Source organism: Anomaloglossus baeobatrachus, chromosome 1, assembly GCF_048569485.1.
Source record: "Anomaloglossus baeobatrachus isolate aAnoBae1 chromosome 1, aAnoBae1.hap1, whole genome shotgun sequence".
NCBI classification, from domain to species: Eukaryota; Metazoa; Chordata; class Amphibia; order Anura; family Aromobatidae; genus Anomaloglossus; species Anomaloglossus baeobatrachus.
The window spans coordinates 283277136-283304372 of NC_134353.1; the positions used below are offsets into that span (position 1 = coordinate 283277136).

At 45.3% G+C, this 27237-nt stretch overlaps 1 protein-coding gene across 5 annotated transcripts in view; it reads left to right on the forward strand.

Annotated features, from left to right (window-relative positions):
- The window catches only part of PDE5A (phosphodiesterase 5A), a 394028-nt gene that overhangs the window by 330644 nt on the left and 36147 nt on the right, over positions 1-27237 (forward strand). For all 5 annotated transcript variants that reach the window (XM_075350615.1, XM_075350624.1, XM_075350634.1 and 2 more), the window contains exons 14-15: positions 13859-13953; positions 17933-18020. In XM_075350615.1, the coding sequence (XP_075206730.1) occupies positions 13859-13953; positions 17933-18020 (183 nt within the window). The remainder of the gene's footprint in view (positions 1-13858; positions 13954-17932; positions 18021-27237) is intronic.

Below are 27237 nucleotides of genomic sequence, written 5' to 3' on the forward strand. Positions count from 1 at the left end.
AGATCCGAATCCAGTCGGACAACTCCACAGCGGTGGCATACATCAACCACCAAGGAGGGACGCGCAGTCGGCAAGCCTTCCAGGAAGTCCGGCGAATCCTCATGTGGGTGGAGGACACAGCATCCACCATATCCGCAGTTCACATCCCGGGCGTAGAAAACTGGGAAGCAGACTTCCTCAGTCGCCAGGGTATGGACGCAGGGGAATGGTCCCTTCACCCGGACGTGTTTCAGGAAATCTGTCGCCGCTGGGGGGTGCCGGACGTCGACCTAATGGCGTCTCGGCACAACAACAAGGTCCCGGCATTTATGGCACGATCGCGCGATCACAGAGCTCTGGCGGCAGACGCCTTAGTGCAAGATTGGTCGCAGTTCCGGCTCACATATGTGTTTCCACCTCTGGCACTCTTGCCCAGAGTACTGCGCAAAAAATCAGATCCGATTGCAGCCGCGTCATACTCGTCGCCCCAGACTGGCCGAGGAGATCGTGGTACCCGGATCTGTGGCATCTCACGGTCGGCCGACCGTGGTCACTACCAGGCTGGCCAGACTTACTGTCCCAAGGGCCGTTTTTCCATCGGAATTCTGCGGCCCTGAACCTGACTGTGTGGCCATTGAGTCCTGGATCCTAGCGTCTTCAGGATTATCCCAAGGGGTCGTTGCCACCATGAAACAGGCTAGGAAGTCCACCTCTGCTAAGATCTACCACAGAACGTGGAAGATTTTCTTAACCTGGTGCTCGGCTCAGGGAGTGTCTCCCTGGCCATTTGCATTGCCTACTTTTCTTTCCTTCCTGCAATCGGGGTTAGAAAAGGGCTTGTCGCTCGGCTTCCTTAAGGGGGAAGTCTCGGCACTATCCGTGTTTTTTCAGAAGCGTCTAGCACGTCTTTCTAAGGTGCGCACGTTCCTACAGGGGGTCTGTCATATCGTACCCCCGTACAAGCGGCCGTTAGATCCATGGGATCTCAACAGGGTATTAGTTGCTCTCCAGAAGCCGCCTTTCGAGCCTCTGAAGGAAGTTTCCTTTCTCGCCTGTCACAGAAGGTGGCGTTTCTCGTTGCGATCACATCGCTTCGGCGAGTGTCTGAGCTGGCAGCTCTGTCATCCAAGGCTCCCTTCCTGGTGTTCCACCAGGACAAGGTAGTGCTGCGCCCCATTCCGGAGTTTCTCCCTAAGGTCGTATCCTCGTTTCATCTTAATCAGGATATATCCTTGCCTTCCTTTTGTCCTCATCCGGTTCACCGGTATGAAAAGGACTTACGTTTGTTAGATCTGGTGAGAGCACTCAGACTCTACATTTCCCGCACGGCGCCCATGCGCCGTTCCGATGCACTTTTTGTCCTTGTCGCTGGTCCGCGCAAGGGGTTGCAGGCTTCTAAAGCCACCCTGGCTCGATGGATCAAAGAACCAATTCTAGAGGCCTACCGTTCTGCGGGGCTTCCGGTTCCTTCAGGGCTAAAAGCCCACTCAACCAGAGCCGTGGGTGCGTCCTGGGCATTACGACACCAGGCTTCGGCTCAACAAGTGTACCAGGCAGCTACCTGGTCCAGTCTGCACACTTTCACCAAGCATTATCAGGTGCATACCTATGCTTCGGCGGATGCCAGCTTAGGTAGAAGAGTCCTGCAGGCGGCAGTGACACCCCCGTAGGGGAGGGCTGTTTTGCAGTCCTAACATGAGGTATTTCTTTACCCACCCAGGGACAGCTTTTGGACGTCCCAATCGTCTGGGTCTCCCAATAGAGCGCTGAAGAAGAAGGGAATTTTGTTACTTACCGTAAATTCCTTTTCTTCTAGCTCTTATTGGGAGACCCAGCACCCGCCCTGTTGTCCTTCGGGATGTTTTTGTTGTTTGCGGGTACACATGTTGTTCATGTTGAACGGTTTTTCAGTTCTCCGATGTTACTCGGAGTTAATTTGTTTAAACCAGTTATTGGCTTTCCTCCTTCTTGCTTTGGCACTAAAACTGGAGAACCCGTGATACCACGGGGGGGTATAGCCAGAAGGGGAGGGGCCTTGCACTTTTTAGTGTAGTGCTTTGTGTGGCCTCCGGAGGCAGTAGCTATACCCCAATCGTCTGGGTCTCCCAATAAGAGCTAGAAGAAAAGGAATTTACGGTAAGTAACAAAATTCCCTTCATTTATTGTAATACATTTCTTTTTAGTTTTTTTTCTATTTTCTGATTTTTTTTCATATTTTTGCAACTTTTTTTTTACTTTTTTTTAACCCCTTTACGTATAGGATTTAAGTGAGAGACTACTTCTCTGCTTTGTTTGTATTGCTTTCTCAGCTACCTGACTTCCTTATTGACATATATTTTTGCAGTTGTGTAAATATCTGTCCATAGTCCAATATCAGCTGTTTGTGATTTTGTATTTGCTTATGCTCATATCCAAAAGTAATCATTTAGCCATTATACAGTTTTGTCCAGAAATATTTGGACAGAGACACAAATGTTGTCATTTTACCTGTTTACCAAAACATTTTCAATATACAGTTATGTAATCAATATGTTGTTATACATGCATGTTCTCAGCTTTAATTTGAGGGTATTTACATCCTAATGGGAGTATGGGTTTAGGAATTGCTCTTTAACATGTAGCTGCTTCTTTTTAAATGGATGAAAAGTAATTGGACAAGTATCTCAAAAGCTCTTTAATGTGCTCTGTGGGTGCTATTCCCTCATTAAACCATCATCAATTAGCAGTTTAAAGGTCTGGAGCAGATTACAGATGTGGCATTTGCATTTGGAAGTTGTTGTTGTAAACCCACAACTTGCAGTCAAAAGAGTTCTCAATGGAAGAGAAACAGAACATCATTGGGATGTAAAAAAAAAAAAAGAAATCCATCAGCGAGATAGCAGAAATGTGGGGGGGAGGGGGGGAAATGAGCACACTGGAGAGTTCGGGAACTCAGAAAGGGCTGGATGTCCAAGGAAGACAATAGTGGTGGATGATCACAGAATCCTTTCCTGTGAAAGAAAACCCCTTCACCACATCCACCCAAGTGAAAAACACTCTCAAGAAAATAGGTGTTTCATTATCTAAAGCTGGGTTCACACTAAACGACAGCGACAACGACGTCGCTGTTACGTCACCATTTTCGGTGACGTAACAGCGACCTTGTAAGTCGCTGTTATGATCGCTGCTTAGCTGTCAAACACAGCAGAAGCAGTGATCATAAGGTCGCTGTGCTACATGTTCAGAGAGCAGGGAGCCGCGCTTAGCGCTGGCTCCTTGCTCTCCTGCAGCACACATCGGGTTAATTAACCCGATGTGTGCTGCAGCTACATGTCACAGTTCAGAGAGCAGGGAGCCGCGCTTAGCGCTGGCTCCTTGCTCTCCTGCAGCACACATCGGGTTAATTAACCCGATGTGTGCTGCAGCTACATGTCACAGTTCAGAGAGCAGGGAGCCGCGCGCACTGCTTAGCGCTGGCTCCTTGCTCTCCTGCAGCACACATCGGGTTAATTAACCCGATGTGTGCTGCAGCTACATGTCACAGTTCAGAGAGCAGGGAGCCGCGCTTAGCGCTGGCTCCTTGCTCTCCTGCAGCACACATCGGGTTAATTAACCCGATGTGTGCTGCAGCTACATGTCACAGTTCAAAGAGCAGGGAGCCGCGCGCACTGCTTAGCGCTGGCTCCTTGCTCTCCTTGCTACAGTATACATCGGGTTAATTACCCGATGCATACTGCAGCCACATGTCACAGTGCAGGAGCCGGCACTGGCAGCAAGGGCGGCGGAGGCTGGTAACCAGCGTAAACATCGGGTAACCAGGGAAAGGTCTTCCCTTGGTTACCCGATGTTTACGCTGGTTACAGCTTACCGCAGCTGCCAGTGCCGGCTCCTGCTCGCTTCATTTCGTCGCTCTCTCGCTGTCACACACAGCGATGTGTGTGTCACAGCGGGAGAGTGACGACCAAAAAATGAAGCTGGACATTCAGCAACGACCGGCGACCTCACAGCAGGGGCCAGGTCGTTGCTGGATGTCACACACAGCGACAGCGACGGGACGTTGCTGCAACGTCACTGAAAATGGTGACGTAGCAGCGACGTCGTTGTCGTTGTCGCTGTGTGTGACACCAGCTTAAGTCTACCATAGAGAGAAGTCTTCCCGAGGGCAAATATGGAGGGTTCACCACAAGGTATAAACCATTAATCAGCCTTAAAAATAGAAATGTCAGATTAGACTTTGTCAAAAAAGCATCTAAAGAAGCCATCCCAGTTCTGGGAAAACATTGTATGGACAGATGAAACGAAGAGCAACCTGTACCAGAATGATGATAATCTGAAAGTATGCAGAAGGCTTGGAACGGCTTATGATCCAAAGTACACCACATCCTCTGTAAAACATGATGGATGCAGTGTGATGGCATGGTCATGCATGGCTTCCAATGGCACTGGGTCACTAGTATTTATTGATGATGTGACTGAAGACATGTTTAAATAGCAGTATACCCAGGGGATCCACAGTATCTACCGTAGTGAATAGCTGAATCCAAGAGGAGCACAAATACAAGATCTGGAAAAACAGGAGACCTAAAATATAACTTTTAATAGATTGCTGCTAAAAATGAGCCAAAGCTCATGGATCATGGGTGAGTAAAAACAGTAACATAAGCAATGATTATGATCATGCTACATGAGGGGCATAAAACAAGGCGCAAGTCATATCACCATTGGCAAATCAGTATGGCAGTGGTATCCTTAAACCTTAATAGGAAAACCACCCAGTAATATTGCCAGAATGATGATAAACTAACCAAAGACACACTCCTCCCTAGCACCCCTAGCACAGGGGCAAAGATGGAGAAAAAATGTGTCCTAAATATGCTGACAGTAAAGTACCAATCTGGATATCGTGGCGTAGTAAAATCCCCAACAGGGAACGATCTTACCCGATCTTGAAGAGATGTTAAGGGCAACTTAAAGATACATCAAGGCTTCTGGGGAGCTGTCAACCAGCTCATCAAGTCCCACAGGAATGCCACAGAGAAGTCACCTCCATACAATAAAGAAACACTCACTCCTAACGCGTTTCATGGGGAACGATCATCAGGGGAGTCCAGGTGAAGCTTACTGCGTACTGCCCATATATATCCAATATGGCAGTATTGTCATGCCCAGTGATACTGTAAAACAAACATACAATATAAGCCCTAATGAACATATTAAACAAGCCTATATTAATGCCGCTTAGACGGATCACTCACTGCACACAATGTGTGTCAAGACAAAAGAAAATTCAAATGTGCCGCGCTGGGCGTCCGGGAGCAGGCTCCATTTATATCCTTGCGCATGTGCAGAGGCTCAATACACTTCTGTGACACGTACTCTCAGAATACATTGGGACCGGAAGTACCGCATCATCAGTCGCCGCATCGCAATGAAGTGAACACAGCCTCAACCAGTGACATCACATCCTGGAGATCCACTTACGCTGGTTAGACACAGGTAAACACAGAGCGTGTTGCCATCGCAAGGTAAACATGCTCAGGTTGTACCAGCAGAGCGGAATAAAGAGATATAACCATGCCGGCTCAGGGCCACATCATGGTGGGTAAATAAAGCTTTACATGGCAGCGTACTTATGTTGATCCAGACGAAGACACCCGCATAGGAGGCCAATATTGTTATCAGAGAGCAAAAGAGGTTTGGAGCAGTCCCATGTAAAGGGATTAAGTCCTGCAAATTTTATAATAGATGACCAAAATGATTAATGAATAATAACGTATGAAGTCATACGGGACTGTCATATCACAAGGAGGGCCAGGAGGTACACCCATATCATAAAGATGCGGCACATATATAGGTGCCAACATACTCAAAATGTATATAGCGCCATGATTAGTAAAAAACCATAGCTAGGTGGTTACATCCATCCCATAGGGACAAAACCTATTTGGACCATCCAATTCATTCAAAAAGGAAGGAACAGGGTATATGTAAATGAGGACAGGCCAGTATAGCAAGGCAAAATGAACATACTGACATACATGCGGCAAAGGTAGAGGGAAGGGGGGGTGTGTGAAAAAATAATAAAAAAATAAAGTGCACACCAAGGAACCCCCTAAAACACTTCTAACCCTACCTATCATGTGGGGGTCGGCACCCTAGTAAACCCCACGCCAAAGGTGCCCCCACTCAGCCGTCGTCTCTCCCTACTATACTCACCCTGAACACTAAGGTGCTCCTATAGGAAGGGTGTGAAGAACAGAGACTCATTCAGACCTGTTGGTGTCATGGTGTTCAGACTGTATATCCAGTAACACTCTTTCTGGAGTACTTTTCTCTTCCAGTTACCCCCTCTGGCCGGAGGATGGATGAGGTCAATCCCCTTGATTTTGAAACTTTCCAGGTCGCCATTATGAAAGTTGTTTATATGTCGAGCAACCGGGGTATCATTTTTCTTGAGGATGTTGTTCTTATGTTCTCCCACTCATCGTCGTAGTTCCCTAATGGTCTTACCAATATAGATTTTTCCGCACACACATTTCATCCTATAGATGACCCCCTTCGATTTACAGGTGATCAATGACCTTATGGAGAAACTCTTACTATTGTTGTGATTAGTAAATTCCTTACCGTCCTCAATGAACCTACAGTTTACACAATCGTGACATTTGAAACAGCCCTTAATCGCATTTGCTGTCAACACTGGCCCATCCTCATTGAAGTGACTATGAACTAGTCTGTCACCCAGGGATCTTGCCTTCCTGTAGGTGACAGACGGATATGTCAAAAGGTGTTTCTCAATCAAGGAGTCCATATGTAAGACATGCCAATATTTGGAGAGGGTTCCCCTAAGGTCCACCGCCCCATTGTTATAGGTCGTAATGAATCTGAGAATGTCCTCCGATTCTTTCTTCTTTTCATTTGGGTTCAATAGCTTGGTACGGTTTATATTGCGCACACAATTGTACGCTCTATGGATAATCCCCTCCGGATAACCTCTTTCCCTCAGACGTCCCATCAGATCGAGGGCCTGTTTTTTAAAACCTGCTTCCTCCGAGCAGTTGCGCCTCATTCTTACAAATTGCCCTTTAGGGATTCCTCTCTTCAGGGGACCAGGGTGGGCACTCTCCCACTTGAGTAGGGAATTCGAAGATGTCGTCTTTCTGAATGTGGTGGTCACGAGGCGGCCTTCCGGCCCTTTTTCCAGCAGCACATCGAGAAAAGCCAGACTGTCCCTTCCTACTTCGCTGGTAAATTTTAAGCCGATGTTATTGTCATTAAGTTTAGCTATGAATTGATGGAAACCATTCATGTGACCCTTCCCGACAACGAAGACGTCGTCAATGTACCTTAACCACAGGACGACGTCCTCGGTATCCAGAAGGCCCCCAAAGACCACAGTTTCCTCCCACCAGCCCAGGAGGAGATTCGCATACGATGGGGCACAACAACTCCCCATTGCAGTCCCCCTGAGCTAGTGAAAGAACCTCCCTCCAAAGGTGAAAATATTCCTGGTGAGACAAAACTCCAAGGCTTTAACAACAAAGTCATTATGTTGACAGAATTGACTTCCTCTTGATCCCAAGAAGTATTTGACTGCTCCCAGTCCCGCTGAATGCGGGATGGACAAGTACAATGCCTCTACATCAATAGAACATAGCAGCATCCCTTCCTGTAGAAAAATGTTCTCAATCCTACGTAAAAAATCCGTAGTATCCCTGAGGTAAGAATTAAGGGACAACACGAAGGGCCGCAGGATTTTATGAACATAGATACTCAGTCTCTCTGTTAAACCACCTATGCCTGAAACGATGGGGCGACCCTTCGAGGGACTCAAGCCCTTGTGAACTTTAGGTAGAATGTAGAAGGTTGCCACCACTGGAAAAACAGGCAGGAGATACTCAAATTTGTTCTTGTCAATAATATTAGACTCTAAAGCTTCCCCCAATAGGATCCTTAATTCTTCCTTATACCCCAGAAGCGGGTTAGAGTTCAATTTAGCATAGCATGATTCATCACTGAGGATGTTCAAACAAATCCCCTTGTAATCACTAGAGTCCAGTACCACCACATTCCCCCCCTTGTCAGAGGGTTTTATGGTGATACTGGAATCCTTCTCTAGGCTTTTCAAGCTGAGCATCTCTGCTTTGGTCAAATTGTAATTGCCCCTACATATCAAATATCAATATCATGACAAAGACATCAATTGCATCAATCTCAGTCATGACTGGAGGCATCTTTACGCTTTTATTTTTCAAATTAGTGAAAGGGCCTTCACCAAGGTTCACTGTTTTTACTCACAATTGTGAGCTTTGGCTCATTTTTAGCAGCAATCTATTAAAACCTTCACCAAGTTCACCAAGGAACTGACTGTACCAGGGATCATTCAACAAGTGAAAAATCAAAGTCCACCACCCGATATAATTAATTTAACACAAGATGAAGTACGCCTACGTCTGAGTAAATTAAACATTGACAAATCCCCAGGGCCAGATGGCATTCATCCACGAATATTGAGGGAATTGAGCTCCGTAATCGACAGACCGCTGTATCTCATCTTTTTAGACTCACTTGTAACAGGGTTGGTGCCTCAGGATTGGAGGATTGCTGATGTGGTACCGATATTTAAGAAAGGTAAGAGGGTAGATCCAGGCAACTACCGTCCAGTAAGCCTGACATCAGTAGTATGCAAAGTTTTTGAGGGCATTTTAAGGGATGACATGCAAAAATATATTGCAGAAAATAATATGATAACTGACAAACAGCATGGATTCATGAAAGATAAGTCGTGTCTAACCAACCTGTTGGGGTTCTATGAGGGGGTAAGTTCAAACCTGGATATTGGTAATGCAGCTGATGTGATTTATTTGGACTTTGCAAAGGCATTTGATACTGTACCACATAATAGCCTTATACTAAAGCTCCAGAAGCAAGGACTAGGGGACACAATATGCAACTGGGTAATGAATTGGCTAAAAGATAGGAAACAAAGAGTAGTCATAAATGGTACATTCTCTAAATGGGCTATAGTCAGCAGTGGGGTGCCGCAGGGATCTGTGCTTGGACCGATTCTTTTTACTCTCTTTATTAATGACCTTGTGGATGGGATTGATAGTACAGTGTCAGTCTTTGCCGATGACACCAAACTATGTAGGATATTAAAAACTGACCTGGATAGTACAATATTACAAAAAGATCTGGATAAGATGTCAGAATGGGCAGATACTTGGCAATTGAGATTTAATGTTGATAAATGTAAAGTAATGCACCTAGGACGGAGTAATCCTATAGCTGCGTATACATTAAATGGAAGTAAACTCGGGACTACAGAACAGGAGAAGGACTTGGGAATTCTCATTACAAATAAGCTGAGCAGCAGCACTCAATGTCAAGCAGCAGCTGCTAAAGCAAACAAGATTTTAGGGTGTATAAAAAGAGAGATTAGATCCCGTGATCCCAACGTATTGTTACCCCTCTATAAATCACTTGTAAGGCCACATCTGGAATACGGGATCCAGTTTTGGGCTCCACATTTTAAAAAGGACATTCAGAAGTTAGAGTCAGTTCAAAGGCGGGCAACTAGACTATTACAAGGAATGGAAGGCCTCCCATATGATGACAGGTTGAAAAAGTTAGATATGTTTAGCTTAGAAAAAAGACGTCTCAGAGGAGATCTCATTTATATGTATAAATACATGTGTGGTCAATATAAAGGACTGGCACATGACTTATTTCTTCCAAAGACAGTACTAAGGACCAGGGGGCACTCACTGCGAGTGGAAGAAAAGCGATTCCGACACCTAAATAGGAAAGGGTTCTTTACAGTTAGAGCGGTCAGACTGTGGAATACACTACCACAAGAGGTAGTAATGGCAGATACTATAACAGCTTTTAAAAAAGGGCCGGATGATTTCCTCAGTACACAAAACATTGTTGGTTATAAATGACTTAGTGACTAAATGTAGAACTGGTGGAGGAAGGTTGAACTAGATGGACCTAGGTCTTTTTTCAACCTAAGTAACTATGTAAAAAGTTATATTTTAGGTCTCCTGTTTTTGCAGATCTTGTATTTGTGCTCCTCTTAAATTCAGCTATTCACTACTATGACTGAAGACAGAAGCAGCCGGATGAATTCGGAAGAGTAAAGGGCTATACTTTCTGCTCAGATTCAATCAAAGCAGCAAGGTTGATTTGACAGCGCTTCACAGTACAGATGGGCAATGACCCAAAACAAACTGCAAAAGCAAGCCAGGAGTTTTTTAAGTCAAAAAAGTGGAATATTCTTCAATATCCAAGTCAATCACCAGATCTCAATTCCATTGAGCATGTATTTCACATACCTAACACAAAACTTAATGCAGAAAGACCCACAAACAAGCAGCAACAGAAGTCGGCTGTAAAGTAAATGTACTCCGGCACACTAGTGAAAATATGAAGAAGAGTCCAATATGGTGCTCAAAAAATGTTTTTTTATTTTTTGTGCATTCATGTACTGTCCAACGTTTCAACCCTGTGGGGGTTTTCTTCAAGGACTATGTATAACAAGAATGACTTTCAAATTAGCACCCAAAGCGGATCAGGTAAGTACAGTAATTCTAGCGTCCACATATCACTGTGGTGGTATTTGATCTAATATCAAATGTTCGGTATCACACCTTATCTATTGGGAAATGTGGTGGAGATGAGGTCCAAGACCGTCTTAAATGGCAAAATTGGAAGGACTATAAGGTCTAGATGAATAACATGTGAAGCTACCTGTATAGGTCCGTGTTCAATTATGCATGCAAATGAGATTCAAGCCAGCCAAAAGGAGAATCCACAAGAATCATATGGTACTGGCTCCCTAGTGGGTATAGCATGAGAGTTAATTGCCATGTAAATGAGACTCAAATCAGCCTTGAGGTGAATCCACAAAGATTACCATCATATGAAAAAGTTTGGGCACCCCTATTAATGTGAACCTTTTTTCTTTATAACAATTTGAGTTTTTGCAACAGCTATTTTAGTTTCATATATCTAATAACTGATGGACTGAGTAATTTTTCTGGATTGAAATGAGGTTTATTGTACTAACAGAAAATGTGCAATCTGTATTTAAACTAAATTTGACAGGTGCATAAGTATGGGCACCTCAACATAAAAGTGACATTAATATTTTGTAGATCCTCCTTTTGCAAAAACAATAGCGTCTAGTCGCTTACTGTAGCTTTTAATGAGTTCCTTGATCCTAGATGAAGGTATTTTTGACCATTTCTGTTTACGAAACAATTCCAGTTCAGTTAAGTTTGATGGTCGCCGAGCATGGACAGCACGCTTCAAATTATCCCACAGATGTTCAATGATATTCAGGTCTGGGGACTGGGATGGCCATTCCAGAACATTGTAATTGTTCCTCTGCATGTATGCCTGAGTAGATTTGGAGCGGTGTTTTGGATCATTGTCTTGCTGAAATATCCATCCCCTGTGTAACTTCAACTTCGTCACTGATTCTTGCACATTATTGTCAAGAATCTGCTGATACAGAGTTGAATCCATGCGACCCTCAACTTTAACAAGATTCCCGGTGCCAGCATTGGCCACACAGCCCCAAAGCATGATGGAACCTCCACCAAATTTTACTGTGGGTAGCAAGTGCTTTTCTTGGAATGCCGTATTTTTTTGCCTCCATGCATAACGCCTTTTTTTGTATGACCAAACAACTCAATCTTTGTTTCATCAGTCCACAGGATCTTCTTCAAAAATGTAACTGGCTTGTCCATATGTGCTTTTGCATACCTCAGGCGACTCTATTTGTGGCGTGCTTGCAGAAACAGCTTCTTTCGCATCACTGTCCCATACAGCTTCTCCTTGTGCAAAGTGTGCTGTATTGTTGACCGATGCACAGTGACACCATCTGCAGCAAGATGATGCTGCAGGAATTTGGAGGTGGTCTGTGGATTGTCCTTGACTGTTCTCACCATTCTCTTCTCTGCCTTTCTGATATTTTTCTTGGCCTGCCACTTCTGGGCTTAACAAGAACTGTACCTGTGTTCTTCCATTTCCTTACTATGTTCCTCACAGTGGAAACTGACAGTTTAAATCTCTGAGACAACTTTTTGTATCCTTCCCCTGAACAACTATGTTGAATAATCTTTGTTTTCAGATCATTTGAGAGTTGTTTTGAGGAGCCCATGATGCCACTCTTCATAGGAGATTCAAATAGGAGAACTACTTGCAAGTGGCCACCTTAAACACCTTTTCTCATGATTGGATGCACCTGCCTATGAAGTTCAAAGCTCAATGAGGTTACAAAACCAATTTAGTGCTTAAGTAAGTCAGTAAAAAGTAGTTAGGAGTGTTCAAAACAAGAAATTGATAAGGGTGCCCATACTTCTGCACCTGTCAAATTTAGCTTAAATGCAGATTGCACATTTTCTGTTAGTACAATAAACCTCATTTCAATCCAGAAATATTACTGAGTCCATAATTTATTAGATGTATGAAACTGAAATAGCTGTTGCAAAAACCCTAATTGTTATAATGAAAAAAGGTTAACATTAATAGGAGTGCCCAAACTTTTTCATATCACTGTATATGGTGCTGGCTCCCTATTAGGCATTACATGAAAATTCACTATATGTGGGGCTGGTCAAAGGCTGTATGTAGATGGATGACCTGTAGAGGAGCGTCAGGAGACAGGTCTTCCATCTACATAGAGCCTTTAGCCAGCCCCACATATAGTGAATTTTCATGTAATGCCTAATAGGGAGCCAGCACCATATAACCTTTGTGGATTCACCTCAAGGCTGATTTGTGTCTCATTTACATGGCAATTAACTCTCATGCTATGCCCACTAGGGAGCCAGTACCATATGATTCTTGTGGATTCTCCTTTTGGCTGGCTTGAATCTCATTTGCATGCATAATTGGACACGGACCTATACAGGTAGCTTCACATGTTATTCATCTGAACCTTGTAGTCCTTCCAATTTTGCCATTTAAGACGGTCTTGGACCTCATCTCCACCACATTTCACAATAGATAAGGTGTGATAGCGAACATTTGATGTTAGATCAAATACCACCACAGTGATATGTGGACGCTAGAATTACTGTACTTATCTGATCCGCTTTGGGTGTTAATTTGAAAGTCATTCTTGTTATACATAGTCCTTGAAGAAAACCCCCACAGGGTTGAAACGTTAGACAGTACATGAACACACAAAAAATAAATATTTTTTTTTTTAGCATCATATTGGACTCTTCTTCATATTTTCACTAATGTGCCGGAGTACATTTATATAGGATCTGTCATTTTTCTCCAGAGCACCTAACTAACTTAGGTGGTTGAGCCAGGTCTATTCTACAGAGGCTGTAAAGTAAAGGCCTGGAAAAGTATTACAAAGGAGGAAACCCAGCATTTGGTGATGTCCATTCCAGTCATCAGGCAGTCATTGCTTGCAAAGGAATCTCTATGAAGAATTAAACATTACCATTTTATTTATGGTAAAGTAAATTTGCCCAATTACTTTTGAGACCCTGAAATAAGGAAGCTTTGTAGAAAAATGGCTGCAATTCTTAAACGTTTCACAGGATATTTTTGTTCAACTCATTTAAGTAAACCTGAAAGTCTACCCTTCAATTGCATCTCAGCTATTTTATTTTAAACCAAAAATATTGGCATGCAGAATGCAAATCACGAAGATTCAGTCACTGTCCTAATATTTCCGGACCTAACTGTATGTGAATTCATTAATTTTGCAAATTTTGTCTACTATAAGCCACCTTTATTGTGTAATATCTAAGCGGAGCGTTGAATGTATTGTGCACATTAATGAAACCATCCTAAAACTGAAACATAAAGGAAAGTATTGCTTTCAAAGGCTGCTGTTAATGCCTTTCTATGTATGTATTTCTTTCTATAGAATAAGCTCAGTGATCTAGAGATTTTATCCTTGATGATTGCCACATTAAGCCATGACTTGGATCACAGAGGGGTTAACAACTCATTTATACAAAGGTGAGAGCAAATTAGACCATTTTTATTTTGATGATGATTAACATTGTTATTATTACTATTACTAATCTTTTGGGCTACATTCACATGACCGTTCCGTTTTAGTGGTCTGCAAAAAAACGGTAATGTTTTTCTACTGATGCATCCATGTGACATCCGTGTGACAACTGTTCCATTCCGTATACGGTCCACACGGACGGTGTGTCATCCGTGTGACTTCCGTCTTTTTTTGCGGACCGCAAAAAAACACGGAAGGAATGTTACATACTGTCCACCTTATTACGCCAGATGCTTGTCCCCATATAAAATCTATGGGGAACAGAATACGGCGCAAAGGGGTAGGAGCAAGTCTTACATACTCTCTGATCATCGGGCGGCTGTCATACTCCTCCCGCGGCAGCTTTGTTCTTCCCGAGCCGGACGCTCATTAGGCTCATACATAGTCACTGCTTCCCTTGCTCACCGGTGCCTGTGATTGGTTGCAGTCAGACACACCCCCATGCTGAGTGACAGTTGTTTGACTGCAACCAATCACATCCGCTGGTGGTGGGTCTATATCGTACTGTAAAATAAATAGATAAACAGATAATTTAAAAAAACAGTGTGTGGTCCCCTCCAATTTTGATACCCAGCCAAGTTAAAGCCTCACAGCTGGGGGCTGGTATTCTCAGACTGGGAAACCCACGTTATTGGGAGCCTCTCAGCCTAAAAATATCAGCCAGCAGCCGCCCAGAATTGCCGCATCCATTAAATGCGACAATCTCAGTACTTTACCAGGTTATTCTTGACTGCCCTGGTGCGGTGGCAATCGGGGTAATATATGGGGTTGATACCAGCTGTGTAATGTTAACTTTATTTCTCCCAGGAGCCACCAGCTTTCAGTCATGCAAGTGTGCACAAAGTAATTATAGTGACCACTCATAGCACTGAGAGCGACAGCTGTAAGCACGCCCCTCCGGCACTGACTGACAGACAGTTCTGCAATGAATCAGTGAAGAGCTGGCTGTCAGTCAGTGCCAAAGGGATGTTCTTATAGCTGCTGCTCTCATTCTCAGTGCTGTGAGTGGTAACTGTAATTGCAGTGGGCACACTTCATTTTCTCCCAACTATCACACTTTCAATACAGTAGCCAGGCACCTTCATCACACTATTACCTTACTGATTAACACAATATATTTGCAAATTAATAGCTTATCAGACGTGACAGGTTTCCTTTAAGCAAGAAAGTGTGGTTACATTACCGTCTTTATGGTAACCAATACAAAATGATCACAAAGCACATAATTGCCTTAGAGCCGAATAAAAAGTTATCGCTCTTGTGGTTTGAAAATGAGCACACAACTCGTCTTCAGACATCTGTGAGTGCTTTAGCAGGTCACATGTTTTGCTTTGCAGCTCCACTTCATGTAAAATACTTCTCTTAGTCAGAATTAGGCATACAAAGTAACATACTGTATTATTGGTTGGCAAATGCAAAATTTAGCTAAGAAACATTTGGTATAAAAGTAAAGTATGATAAAATCCTAGCTACCTGCAATTTTAGAGTTACCTCCAAAACCTCTGTGTTGCTACTTGTGGATCAACGTGGTATGACAGTATAGGATTTGTCATCTAATTTTGCTAGAATTCTAATTAGCAAATTTCCATTTTAATCAAGTAAAATACAGGCAAACAATGTATCACTGCATAACCAGACAGATTTGTTCTGGTTAAAAATGACAACCAGTATCAGGGTGTTTGGGTACGCTCATTACTCGCTCAAGTATTGCGGGTGTTCGAGCGCTATGCCCGAGTCCCTGCTCCACATGTTTTGCGGCTGTTAGGCAGCCAATAAACACATGGGTATTGGCTGCCATACACGGTAATGCTGTAGCCATGTTTGCTACTGGCATTACTGTGATTGGCCAGCCGCATCGTGTCATTGAACCTTATATGAGACCCGGGGGCATGATGCTTGGCACACTGTCCTCTAGAAGCCGTTTAGGGAGACTTGATGTAGGAGAGAGAGCTTAGATTAGAGCAGGGTTTGTACACCTGTTCTCTTTAGTGTCTTTGATGTGGCACTAAAGGGTATTTTTAGCATTGTTTAACCTAATAAATAAATAAATATTTTTAAAATATGGCGTGTTGTCTCCCTAGTTTTGATAAGCAGCCAAGGTAAAACAGCTGGTGGTGGGCTGATGTTATCAGACTGGAGTTGATGTCAGCTGTCATCAAGCCCCAGGCTTAATAATGGAGAGGCGTCTATCAGACATCCCCATTACTACCCAGTAAGTGAAAAGGAAAACAGACGTACATTTTTTAATAAAGACTCCCCTACACTAGCCCTTGTTCACCAATTTATTATCAAAAATATTCAAAGTTCCTTCATAGTCCACAATACACAAATGCACCTCCAGCAACTGTGAATAGCAGTAAAGTACAGGTATTCACATGCACCAGGCAGTGAGACAACTGTCATCAGCGTTACCCTGTCTTGGTGAGCGCAGCATTTAGCCAACTGCTCTGATGATAGTTGGAGTCACTACCCAGCGCTTGTGAATAGCTGTACTTTACTGCTATTCACAGTTGCTGGAGCTGCATTCAGGATACGTGGACTATGACAGAACTTTGTGGGGATGACATTTTTGATAATAAATTGGTGAATGAGGGATAGTGTGGGGGAGCCTTTATTGAAATTTAAATAAACTATTTTTTTGTTTGTGTTTTTTTTTTTTGATTACTGGGTTAGTAATGTGGGTAATGATAGATGCTTTTCCATTACTAACCCCTGGGCTTGATGCCAGCTGACATTACACAGATCACATCAACCCAAAAACATATTACCTCAATTGCCAATGAACCAAGGCAATTGGGAAGAGCCGGGCAAAGTGCCAGAATTGGCACATCTAATGAATGAGTCAATTCTGGGGCAAAAGAAACTGATATTTTTAGGTTGGGAAGGGCCAAATAGCCATGGCCTTCCCAGCCAAATAATAACAGCCCTCAGCTGTCTGCTTTACCTTGGCTGTTTATTAAAAATGGGGGGACCCCCATGTCATTTTTTTAAATTATTTATTTATTTAGTTCCCAGCAGTGACCTGGAAGTCAGGAATGCATCCAAGCATCTTCCACATCCTGTTCCTATTCCTTTTGAGGGCTGTTTACATCCATTTAAGCAATTTTCCAGCCCACCCAGTCCTCCTGGGGAAATCTTCTGAAAAAATGCTCAAGTTCCCCATTGACTTCCATTATACTCATTAATCAAATCAAGCCCATCTGAGTGTCTGATCTGCTTGATTCAAGTAACGAGCACTCGAGCATTTTAGTGCTCGCTCATCACTAGTGACAATATGTATTAACTTTTGGAAATGTGTTACTTGTGAATTAGGCTGCAAATTTCACCCTATTGTTCTAAAGGGTGAAACAATTGTTGAATATCAGTGGCTTTTATGCACAAAAATTATTACACATTCTCAAATTTTTATATATTTCTTTTTCTGCTACATGAGTATGGGTTGGAAAAGACCATTTACTTGTATTGGAAATTGCTGAAACAGCAAATATTCCAAATCTGAACATACTCTTTGAATGGAACTTGTATTTCGATTCATGGTGCCAAAACCTTGGGTCTAAGACCAGCTTTTAAAATTATGTTTCCAAATCAGAGGCAGGTATGTTCTTCTCAGATATACTGTAGAGTTTTAGAGAAAGATATACCTGACTGCAGTTGTGCAGCCAGGTTCTGATTGATGTTGTCCGTTGTTTGGGCAGCATGAATCTGATGACATTTGCTTTAACGATTTAACTTGATGGACTTGGATCTTTTTATAACTCACTATCATATAACTATGCAATGTCATCTTACCAGATTTTATATTAATTGGAAACTATAAGACTGGCATTTTGATGTAAGCCTACATATTTTAATTTTACATACAGTACCTTATAAGACAAAATTAATGTGTACTGTCAATAATATATATTTTTTCTTGTTTCCTAGGAGTGAGCATCCATTAGCCCAACTCTACTGCCATTCTATTATGGAAAATCACCACTTTGACCAGTGCCTGATGATTCTAAATAGTCAGGTTAGTGAAAAGAGGGAGGATGATTTTAACTGAGGCATTAAAAGTGTACATCGGCCTCAATCTCTTCTGCACAAGTAGGTGAGCAGGGCTGGGAAAGTCATATGTATTGATATCTGTTAGGTCATGTATGTGCTTTCAGTAGGCATTGCGTGCCTGTCCTATTGTAATAAAAAATAATAATAAAAAAACTACATAATTGGCATTTCTACATCTGAAGCAGCCCCAACCATAAAATGAACACATTAAAGGCTGCTTTACACGGTACGACCGATTGTGAAATTGCACAATCGATCGTACCTGCCCCCGTCCTTTTTGCGTCACGGGCAAATCGCTGCCCGTGTCGCACAAAGTCAGTAACCCCCGTCACACATACTTACCTTTCGTGCGACCTCGCTGTGGGCGGCGAACGTCCACTTCCTGGAGTGGGAGGGACGTTCGGCGTCACAGCGACGTCACACGGCCGCCGGCCAATGGAAGCGGAGGGGCGGAGATGAGCGGAACGTAAACATCCCGCCCACCTCCTTCCTTCACATAGCCGGCGGCGGCCGCGTGACGCAGGTGAGCTGCTGTTCATCGTTCCCGGAGTGTCACACGGAGCGGCGTGTGCTACCCCGGAAACGATAAACAACTAAATTAAACGATATTATGGAACCTAGCGAGCAGTACACGACTCACGATTTGTGAGCGATACTGCGTCGCTAGGAGGTGTCACACAGGCCGGCATCGCCAGCGATGCCGGATGTGCGTCACAAAAACCGTGACCCCGACGATCTATCGCACGATAGATTGTCTGGTGTAAAGCAGCCTTAAGTGTTCTACATGGCAAACACCATACAAGTACAAATGTGGTCATTAGCAATAAATCATGGACTCATACAGCTACATCGATTCAAAAATTGAACAACTATCATTTTTGATATGTGGAAACGAAAGAAAAAAACTTGCGGAGTACTTAAGGCCCAAACCAGATTCAATTGCAGGCAGCCTGTTAGACCAGGAGGAGCTCAGCAAATTACTATACTGATTTGTATGAATAGATTTAGTATAAGATCAGTTTCACGCATCATTTTTTGTACATGTACTAATTAATTATAATAACCTTTATTTTGATATATCGCCATCATATTCCACAGCACTTTATATACATCAGCAACCCTGTCCCCATTGCGGGTTCACAATCTAAATAGAGTGTGGGAGGAAACCCATGCAAACACAGGGAGAACATACAAACTCCTTGCAGATATTGTCTTTGGTGGGATTTGAACCCCAGCACTGCAAAGCAAGAGTGCCAACCACTGAGCCACCGTGCCCCCTAACCATTATTTTTGTGACTAGATCCTGGATCCATTTCAATCAATGTGCCGTTGCACATTTCGTTTTTTGTGTGGACTAATTGTCTGAAAAAAAACCCCTCAAAAAACAGAAACCTGTCTTTCTTTGATCTGTACAATATAGAATATAGTCTCGAGCACTCCAGAAGGTTAAAACTATTTTTCTTCATCGTTCCTTATGGGAGACCCAGACCATGGGTGTATAGCTTTTGCCTCCGGAGGACACACAAAGTACTACACTAAAAAGTGTAGCTCCTCCCTCCTAGCATATACACCCCCTGGATAACCAAATATAGCCAGTTCAATGCTTTGTGTTAAGGAGGATCACACATGCATTCTCATCTGATTTTTGATTTTAAAGAGTTGGAAGAAAAGTGGGTCCAAGCTGGACCCCCGGCATGTCCCTTCTCACCCCACTGTTTTGGCAGTGTTGTTAAGGTTGATTTCATGGCTGGAGCCTTACATGCCGTGCTCCTTCACCATCCCTCGGGCTCTGGCTTGAAGTGGGAGCCAGCACGGTTCTCACTGCTTTGCAGGAGACCGGTCTCCATCCGCAGCCCTCTCAGGACCCTTCCGGACGGAGCACTCATCCCTCAGGGACCTGGCCCTGCGTCTCACAAGCTAAGTATTTGAGACGTTCTTGTCAGGGGGTCCCTTGCATTTTTTATTGTTGGGGAGAGTGTGTTAGTTATTTTGGTGACATTTCCGGCCGGTTCTCTGGTTTTTCCCTGAGAACCGCGCCGAGGGTGCCTGCTCGCCGGCCGCATTGTAAAATCTAGTCCCCGGCTTCAGCTGCGGCCTACTTTCGGTTTCACTGCCCCTGCATGTCAGTCATGCAGAGGGACAGTGCGGCGCCGCCCACCGGTCGTTCAGCAGAGGGGAGGACACTCCTCTCTGAGGAGATGTTTCCCTCCCCTGTATATCCCCTTGGCCCTCCGGTTCCCGCTCTTGGACTAGGCCCCGCCCCCCCTCCTCACTCCGGCGCCATTTTATCAGCGTTCTCACACTGATCGGCGCTGGCTGCTGCATCTCTGCATCCTGTCTGGGGGTCCGAGCTGTGGGATCCGAAGGGCACACAAATCGGTCTGGTAAGCCACAACCTCTGGTTGTGGACTTTATTATACACTCTCTGGGGATCATTCTGAAGGAGTGTGTTCTTTACTGCAGAGCCCCCACCTCAGCAGCATGTCTCACACTAGGAGCAAGGCTGCAAGGCTGTACTCAATATGCACTGCTGTAAGCTCGTACTGCCTGAACCGAGCACATATCCTCATTGTGATACCTGCTCTAACATGGTGGTGCCTCAGCCTGGAGTCTCCCCAGTGGTCCCTCCGGCTGCTCCGGCTCCGGTGGCTGAACCCCCAGCTTGGGTAGAATCCTTCTCTAAGTCTATCTCCCAGTCCTTTGCTGACTCCATGGGAGAGCTGTCCCGGACTCTGCTGAGCATGCATCAGCCCCCTTCACAGGGTGCCCCTGCTGCTTCAGCTCGTTCTCCAGAGCTCACAGAGGATTCTTCATCTGCTCCCAGACCCCGTCCTCCTAAAAGGAAACGCAGGGACCCCTCTCCTTCCTCGTCCCGCGGCTCCGATTCACGAGCCGATTCGCAGGACGAGGAGGACGTCTTTACTGGGGGCTCGGATGCTACCTCTATGTGCCCCATTGATCTGACTGAGGGGGATGCAGATGTTAGTGATTTGATTGCGTCCATTAATACTGTACTGGACCTCAATCCGCCAGTATCAGAGGAGCAACCCTCTCTGGCAGAAAAGCACCAGTTTACTTTGCCTAAGAGTCCAAGGAGTGTGTTCTTTAACCACTCCAGTTTTCAGGCCACTGTGTCCAAGCCCAGAGCCTGTCCTGACAAACGCTTTCCTAAGCGTGGTTCTGATGACCGTTTTCCTTTTCCACCAGAGGTGGTCAAGGAGTGGGCTCTCTCACCAAAGGTGGACCCTCCGGTGTCTAGACTCTCAGCCCGGACAGTTGTATCTGTGGCTGATGGCACCTCACTCAAGGATCCCACTGACCGCCAGGTTGACCTCCTGGCCAAGTCTGTCTATGAGGCGACAGGGGCCTCGTTCTCCCCATCTTTTGCAGCAGTGTGGGCTCTCAAAGCCATCTCTACTTCTCTGGAGGAGATGCATACCCTCACTAGGGACTCTATGCCTGAATTGGTTGCTTTAACTTCCCAGGCTTCAGCCTTTTCAGCCTACGCCATGTCTGCCATGCTGGAGGCCTCTCACCGCACTGCGGTGGCCTCCGCCAATTCCCTCGCTATCCGCAGGATCTTGTGGCTTCGTGAGTGGAAGGCGGATGCTTCCTCAAAGAAGTACCTTGCTGGGCTCCCATTTGCTGGGTCCAGGCTGTTCGGTGAACAGCTGGATGAAATTATTAAGGAGGCTACTGGCGGGAAGAGTACTTCCTTGCCACAGACTAAAGCCAGGAAACCTGTCCAGGGCAGGAACCAGTCGAGGTTTCGTTCCTTTCGTTCCTTTAACTGGTCATCCTCTAAGCCCTCGGCCTCGTCCACTAACTCGGCCAAGGACCAGAAGCCCACCTGGCGCAAGAAGCCACGTCCACAAGGGTCCGCAGGAGGTGCTGCCACCAAGGCAGCCTCCTCTTGACTATCTGGCCGAGCCAGCAACTTCCTTAGTTGGTGGCAGGCTCTCCCACTTTGGCGACGTGTGGTTTCAACACGTCTCCGACCAGTGGGTGCGGGATATCATCTCCCACGGCTACAGGATAGAGTTCTCTTCCAGCCCACCAAACAGATTTTTTTCTGTCAACTCCCCCCTGCTCCAAGGCCGCTGCCTTCTCTCAGGCCGTGGCATCCTTGCAGGCCAACGGAGTAATTGTACCGGTTCCCGCCAGGGAACGGTTCAGAGGTTTCTATTCAAATCTCTTCCTAGTCCCCAAAAAGGACGGTTCCTTCCGGCCCATCCTGGATCTCAAGCTTCTCAACAAGCATGTTCAGGTGCGGCATTTTCGCATGGAGTCTCTGCGGTCAGTCATTGCCTCAATGACCCAAGGGGATTTCCTGGCATCCATCGACATCAGAGATGCCTATCTGCATGTGCCAATTGCAGTTTCGCACCAGCGTTGGCTACGTTTTGCAATCGGAGAGGAACATTTCCAATTCGTGGCCCTCCCCTTCGGGTTAGTAGCCACGGCCCCTCGAGTATTCACCAAGGTCATGGCAGCAGTGGTTGCGGTTCTGCACCTCCAGGGGTTGGCAGTAATTCCTTACCTGGACGACCTTCTTGTCAAGGCTTCATCCAGCGCAGACTGTCAGCGGAGTGTCTCGCTCACTCTCGCCACTCTTGCTCAATTCGGGTGGCTTGTCAATCTGCCCAAGTCCACTCTGACCCCGACCCAAGAACTCACGTACCTAGGGATGCAATTCGAAACTCTGCCGGCACTTGTCAAGCTGCCCTTAGTCAAACAGCAGTCCCTCCATCTGGCGGTGCGCTCTCTGTTGAGGCCCCGCCGTCATTCCATCAGGCACCTTATGCAGGTGCTGGGTCAGATGGTGGCGTCAATGGAAGCGGTTCCCTTTGCCCAGTTCCATCTGCGTCCTCTGCAGCTGGACATTCTCCGCTGTTGGGACAAGCGAATTTCTTCCTTGCACAGGTTGGTGGCTCTGTCGCCACAAGCCAGGAGCTCTCTTCAGTGGTGGCTTCGGCCTCTCTCTCTGTCTCAGGGACGCTCCTTCCTGACCCCGTCCTGGGTGATCCTCACCACGGATGCCAGTTTTTCCGGCTGGGGAGCAGTATTTCTCCACCACCGAGCACAGGGCATTTGGACTCCGTCCGAATCAGTCATCTCAATCAATGTGCTGGAAATCAGAGCTGTGCACCTAGCTCTCGTAGCCTTTCACCACCTGTTGGCGGGCAAGCACATTCGAGTCCAGTCAGACAACGCGACAGCAGTTGTCTACATCAATCACCAGGGCGGGACTCGCAGCCGCCTGGCAATGTTGGAGGTTCAACGCATCCTTCAGTGGACGGAGGACTCCAAGTCCACCATATCCGCAGTCCACATCCCAGGCGTGGAAAACTGGGAGGCAGATTATCTCAGCCGTCAAACCGTGGACAGCGGCGAGTGGGCTCTGCATCAGGCAGTGTTCCGGTCGATCTGCCGCAAGTGGGGCACTCCGGAAGTGGATCTAATGGCATCCCGGCACAACAACAAGGTCCCGGTTTACGTGGCTCGCTCCCACGATCCTCAGGCCTTTGCAGCGGACGCGCTGGTTCAGGATTGGTCCCAGTTTCGTCTGGCTTACGTGTTTCCCCCTCTACCTCTCTTGCCCAGAGTCCTGCGCAAGATCAGAATGGAGGGCCGTCGGGTCATTCTCATCGCCCCAGACTGGCCCAGGCGAGCTTGGTACCCAGACCTGCTCCGTCTGTCCGTAGAGGTGCCGTGGCATCTCCCGGACCGCCCAGACCTTCTCTCTCAAGGTCCGTTTTTCCGCCAGAATTCTGCGGCTCTCAGATTGACGGCGTGGCTCTTGAGTCCTGGATCCTGACGGCTTCCGGCATTCCTCCCGAAGTCATCTCCACTATGACTCAGGCTCGGAAGTCTTCCTCGGCAAAAATTTACCACAGGACTTGGAGAATTTTCCTGTCCTGGTGTCGTTCTTCCGGCCATGCTCCTTGGCCTTTTTCCTTGCCAACCATCCTGTCCTTTCTACAGTCCGGTCTGCAGCTAGGACTATCGCCCGACTGGCTCAGGTGCGCACCTTCATGCAGGGCGCATCTCACATCATTCCACCTTACCGGCGGCCTTTGGATCCCTGGGACCTTAATCTGGTCCTCACGGCCTTACAGAAACCCCCCTTTGAGCCTCTTAGGGAAGTTTCTTTGTTTCGACTTTCACAGAAAGTCGTCTTTCTGGTGGCCATAACTTCTCTCAGGAGAGTCTCTGACTTGGCCGCGCTCTCTTCGGAGTCACCTTTTTTGGTTTTTCACCAAGACAAGGTAGTTCTCCGTCCGACTCCGGACTTTCTTCCTAAGGTGGTCTCTCTTTTCCACCTTAACCAGGACATTTCATTGCCTTCCCTTTGTCCGGCCCCTCTTCATCGCTTTGAGAAAGCGTTGCATACTTTAGATCTGGTGCGGGCGCTCCGGATCTATGTGTCACGCACCGCTGCTCTTAGGCGGTGCACCTCTCTTTTTGTGCTGACCACAGGTCAGCGCAAGGGTCTCTCGGCTTCTAAACCGACCCTAGCTCGTTGGATTAGGTCGGCCATATCCGATGCCTACCAGAGTACTCAGGTGCCTCCCCCGCCGGGGATCAAGGCGCACTCGACCAGAGCTGTCGGTGCCTCTTGGGCTTTCAGGCACCAGGCTACGGCTCAGCAGGTTTGTCAGGCTGCCACTTGGTCTAGTCTGCACACCTTTACAAAGCACTACCAAGTGCATGCTCATGCTTTGGCAGATGCGAGCTTGGGCAGACGCATCCTTCAGGCGGCTGTCGCCCATTTGTGAAGTTAGCTTTTGCCTACTTCTCAGTTTTCTGTTTATTCCCACCCATGGACTGCTTTGAGACGTCCCATGGTCTGGGTCTCCCATAAGGAATGATGAAGAAAAAGAGAATTTTGTTTACTTACCGTAAATTCTTTTTCTTATAGTTCCGACATGGGAGACCCAGCACCCTCCCTGTTGCCTGTTGGCAGTTTTCTTGTTCCGTGTGTTTTCACCGGCTGTTGTTGTAGACAGAGGTGCCGGTTGTTCCGGGTTTTGCTCTATCTCTACTTGTGGGTGGATGTCCTCCTTCAGCTTTTGCACTAAACTGGCTATATTTGGTTATCCAGGGGGTGTATATGCTAGGAGGGAGGAGCTACACTTTTTAGTGTAGTACTTTGTGTGTCCTCCGGAGGCAGAAGCTATACACCCATGGTCTGGGTCTCCCATGTCGGAACTATAAGAAAAAGAATTTACGGTAAGTAAACAAAATTCTCTTTATTGAAATCCATTTTAAAAAGTCCAAAAATCATGATCACAGTGATGGATGACACATCAAGAGAAATCTCAAGGATTTCTCTTGATGTGTCACCCCCCCCCCTGTGATCATGATTTTTGGACTTTTTTAAATGGATTTCAATGAATAGTTTTAACTTTGTGGTGCTGGAGACCTTATTCTATATTGCCTGGAAGTGTTCTGCCTGAGGCCAGGGCAGCTCTGTGTACCAGCATCTATCCTGACTTTGGACTATTGAAACGGTGAGCTGAATCAATTTTTCTATTTTTTCTTTCTTTGATCTTTGTTACAAAGAGAACTAACTAATAGAGATGGGCAAATAATAACTATTTGTGTTCAGATAATGCTTACCGAATATCAAGTACTAATCCAGTATTAGTCACTGCAAAATCCTCTGGCTTGCCATTGACATGCATTTGGTCCGTTATTTGTGATGAATATCGGAACAGTACTTTAGGATTTGTTACGCATAATCCAAACGCAAATAGTTATTCGCCCATAACTAATAAATAATGCAAGTCAATTGCCCCATGAATTTTTTTTTAAAGTTTAATGAGGAAGAGTAGCAGATTTTTTTTTTTTTTAGCATGAGAAAAACAGATGTAGAAAGGATCAAAAAACGGACATATTTACCAAAAATGGATCTCGTGCACTAAAAAAACGCAAACCATTTTTCATGTATCAGGGAAAAAACGTTATGTGAAAGCTGTCTTAGGCCACGTGCATATGTTGAGTATTCGGTGAATTTTTTTACCTCCGTATTTGTAGCCAAAACCAGGAGTGGGTAATAAATACAGAAGTGGTGACGTGTTTTTATTATATTTTTCGTCTGATTGTTCAACTCCTGAGTTTGGCTTATAAAATACTGAGGCCAAAAGTCACAAAATACTTAGAGAGGACCAACCACCAAGATTTTCCTATATAAGCTAAAGACACTGCTATACTGGCACTATCATGCTGATTCTATACACACCTTTAGTTGTGAGATCAGATGTATAGTTTCTGATATATAAGTGATAGGTGCTGCAGAATATCTAATAGGTGGGTCGGGTTTTGCTAGTTATTCCCGCACCTTTCTACATGCCTGTCCTTCCTCCTCCCTGTCCTTGCTCCCTCTCTCCTCCCCCTGTAATAACAGAGACAGGGGAATGAAGGCGCGGGAACCAGACAGGGGCGGGAATAATTAGCAAAACCCGACCCACCTATCAGATATTCTATGGCTGCTATTAATCAAGTAACAGTGTATTTCACAAACCACAAACTTTACTTGCCTGTATTTCAGAAAGTATACATCCGATCTTACAATTAAAGGTATGTTTAGAATCAGCATGATAGTGCCAGTATAACACTGGCTTTAGTTTATATAGGAAAATCCTAGTGATTGGTAATCTTTAACGTGTTTGTTTCATGTATGAGAAAATGGTACTAGTTTTATCATTGATTTTGTTCAAATATTTATTATATTTTCAGATGAAACATTGTAGTGTATATCCAGCATTTATCTAAAGTGCCAGGCAGAAACTGATGGAGACATTTATCCCATTGTTTTAGTGGGATCGATGCTATATGTTCGGTACAGGTCATTTAACATATGAATCCAGTCCTTGACCAGCACCTGGGAGTAGATGGTGAGAAAGCTGAAAATAACTGATTGCAGTTTTGCATCAGTTTTGCAATGAGTTCTGATCCGCTCAGATGCTTCAGATAAGAAAAAACTGAGCCTGAGACAAAGGATATATCTGAGTGCAGTCTGATGTTTTGCAACACCCATTGACTTGAAACAGGTGACAGGAATATAAACAATCCATGTCCACTTTCGTACAGAGCTCAAACATCAACACCACTGCAGCCAGGAATATGAATAATAAAAGTTGAAGTCTGGCTCCACAAATGATTCTTCTATATTGGTA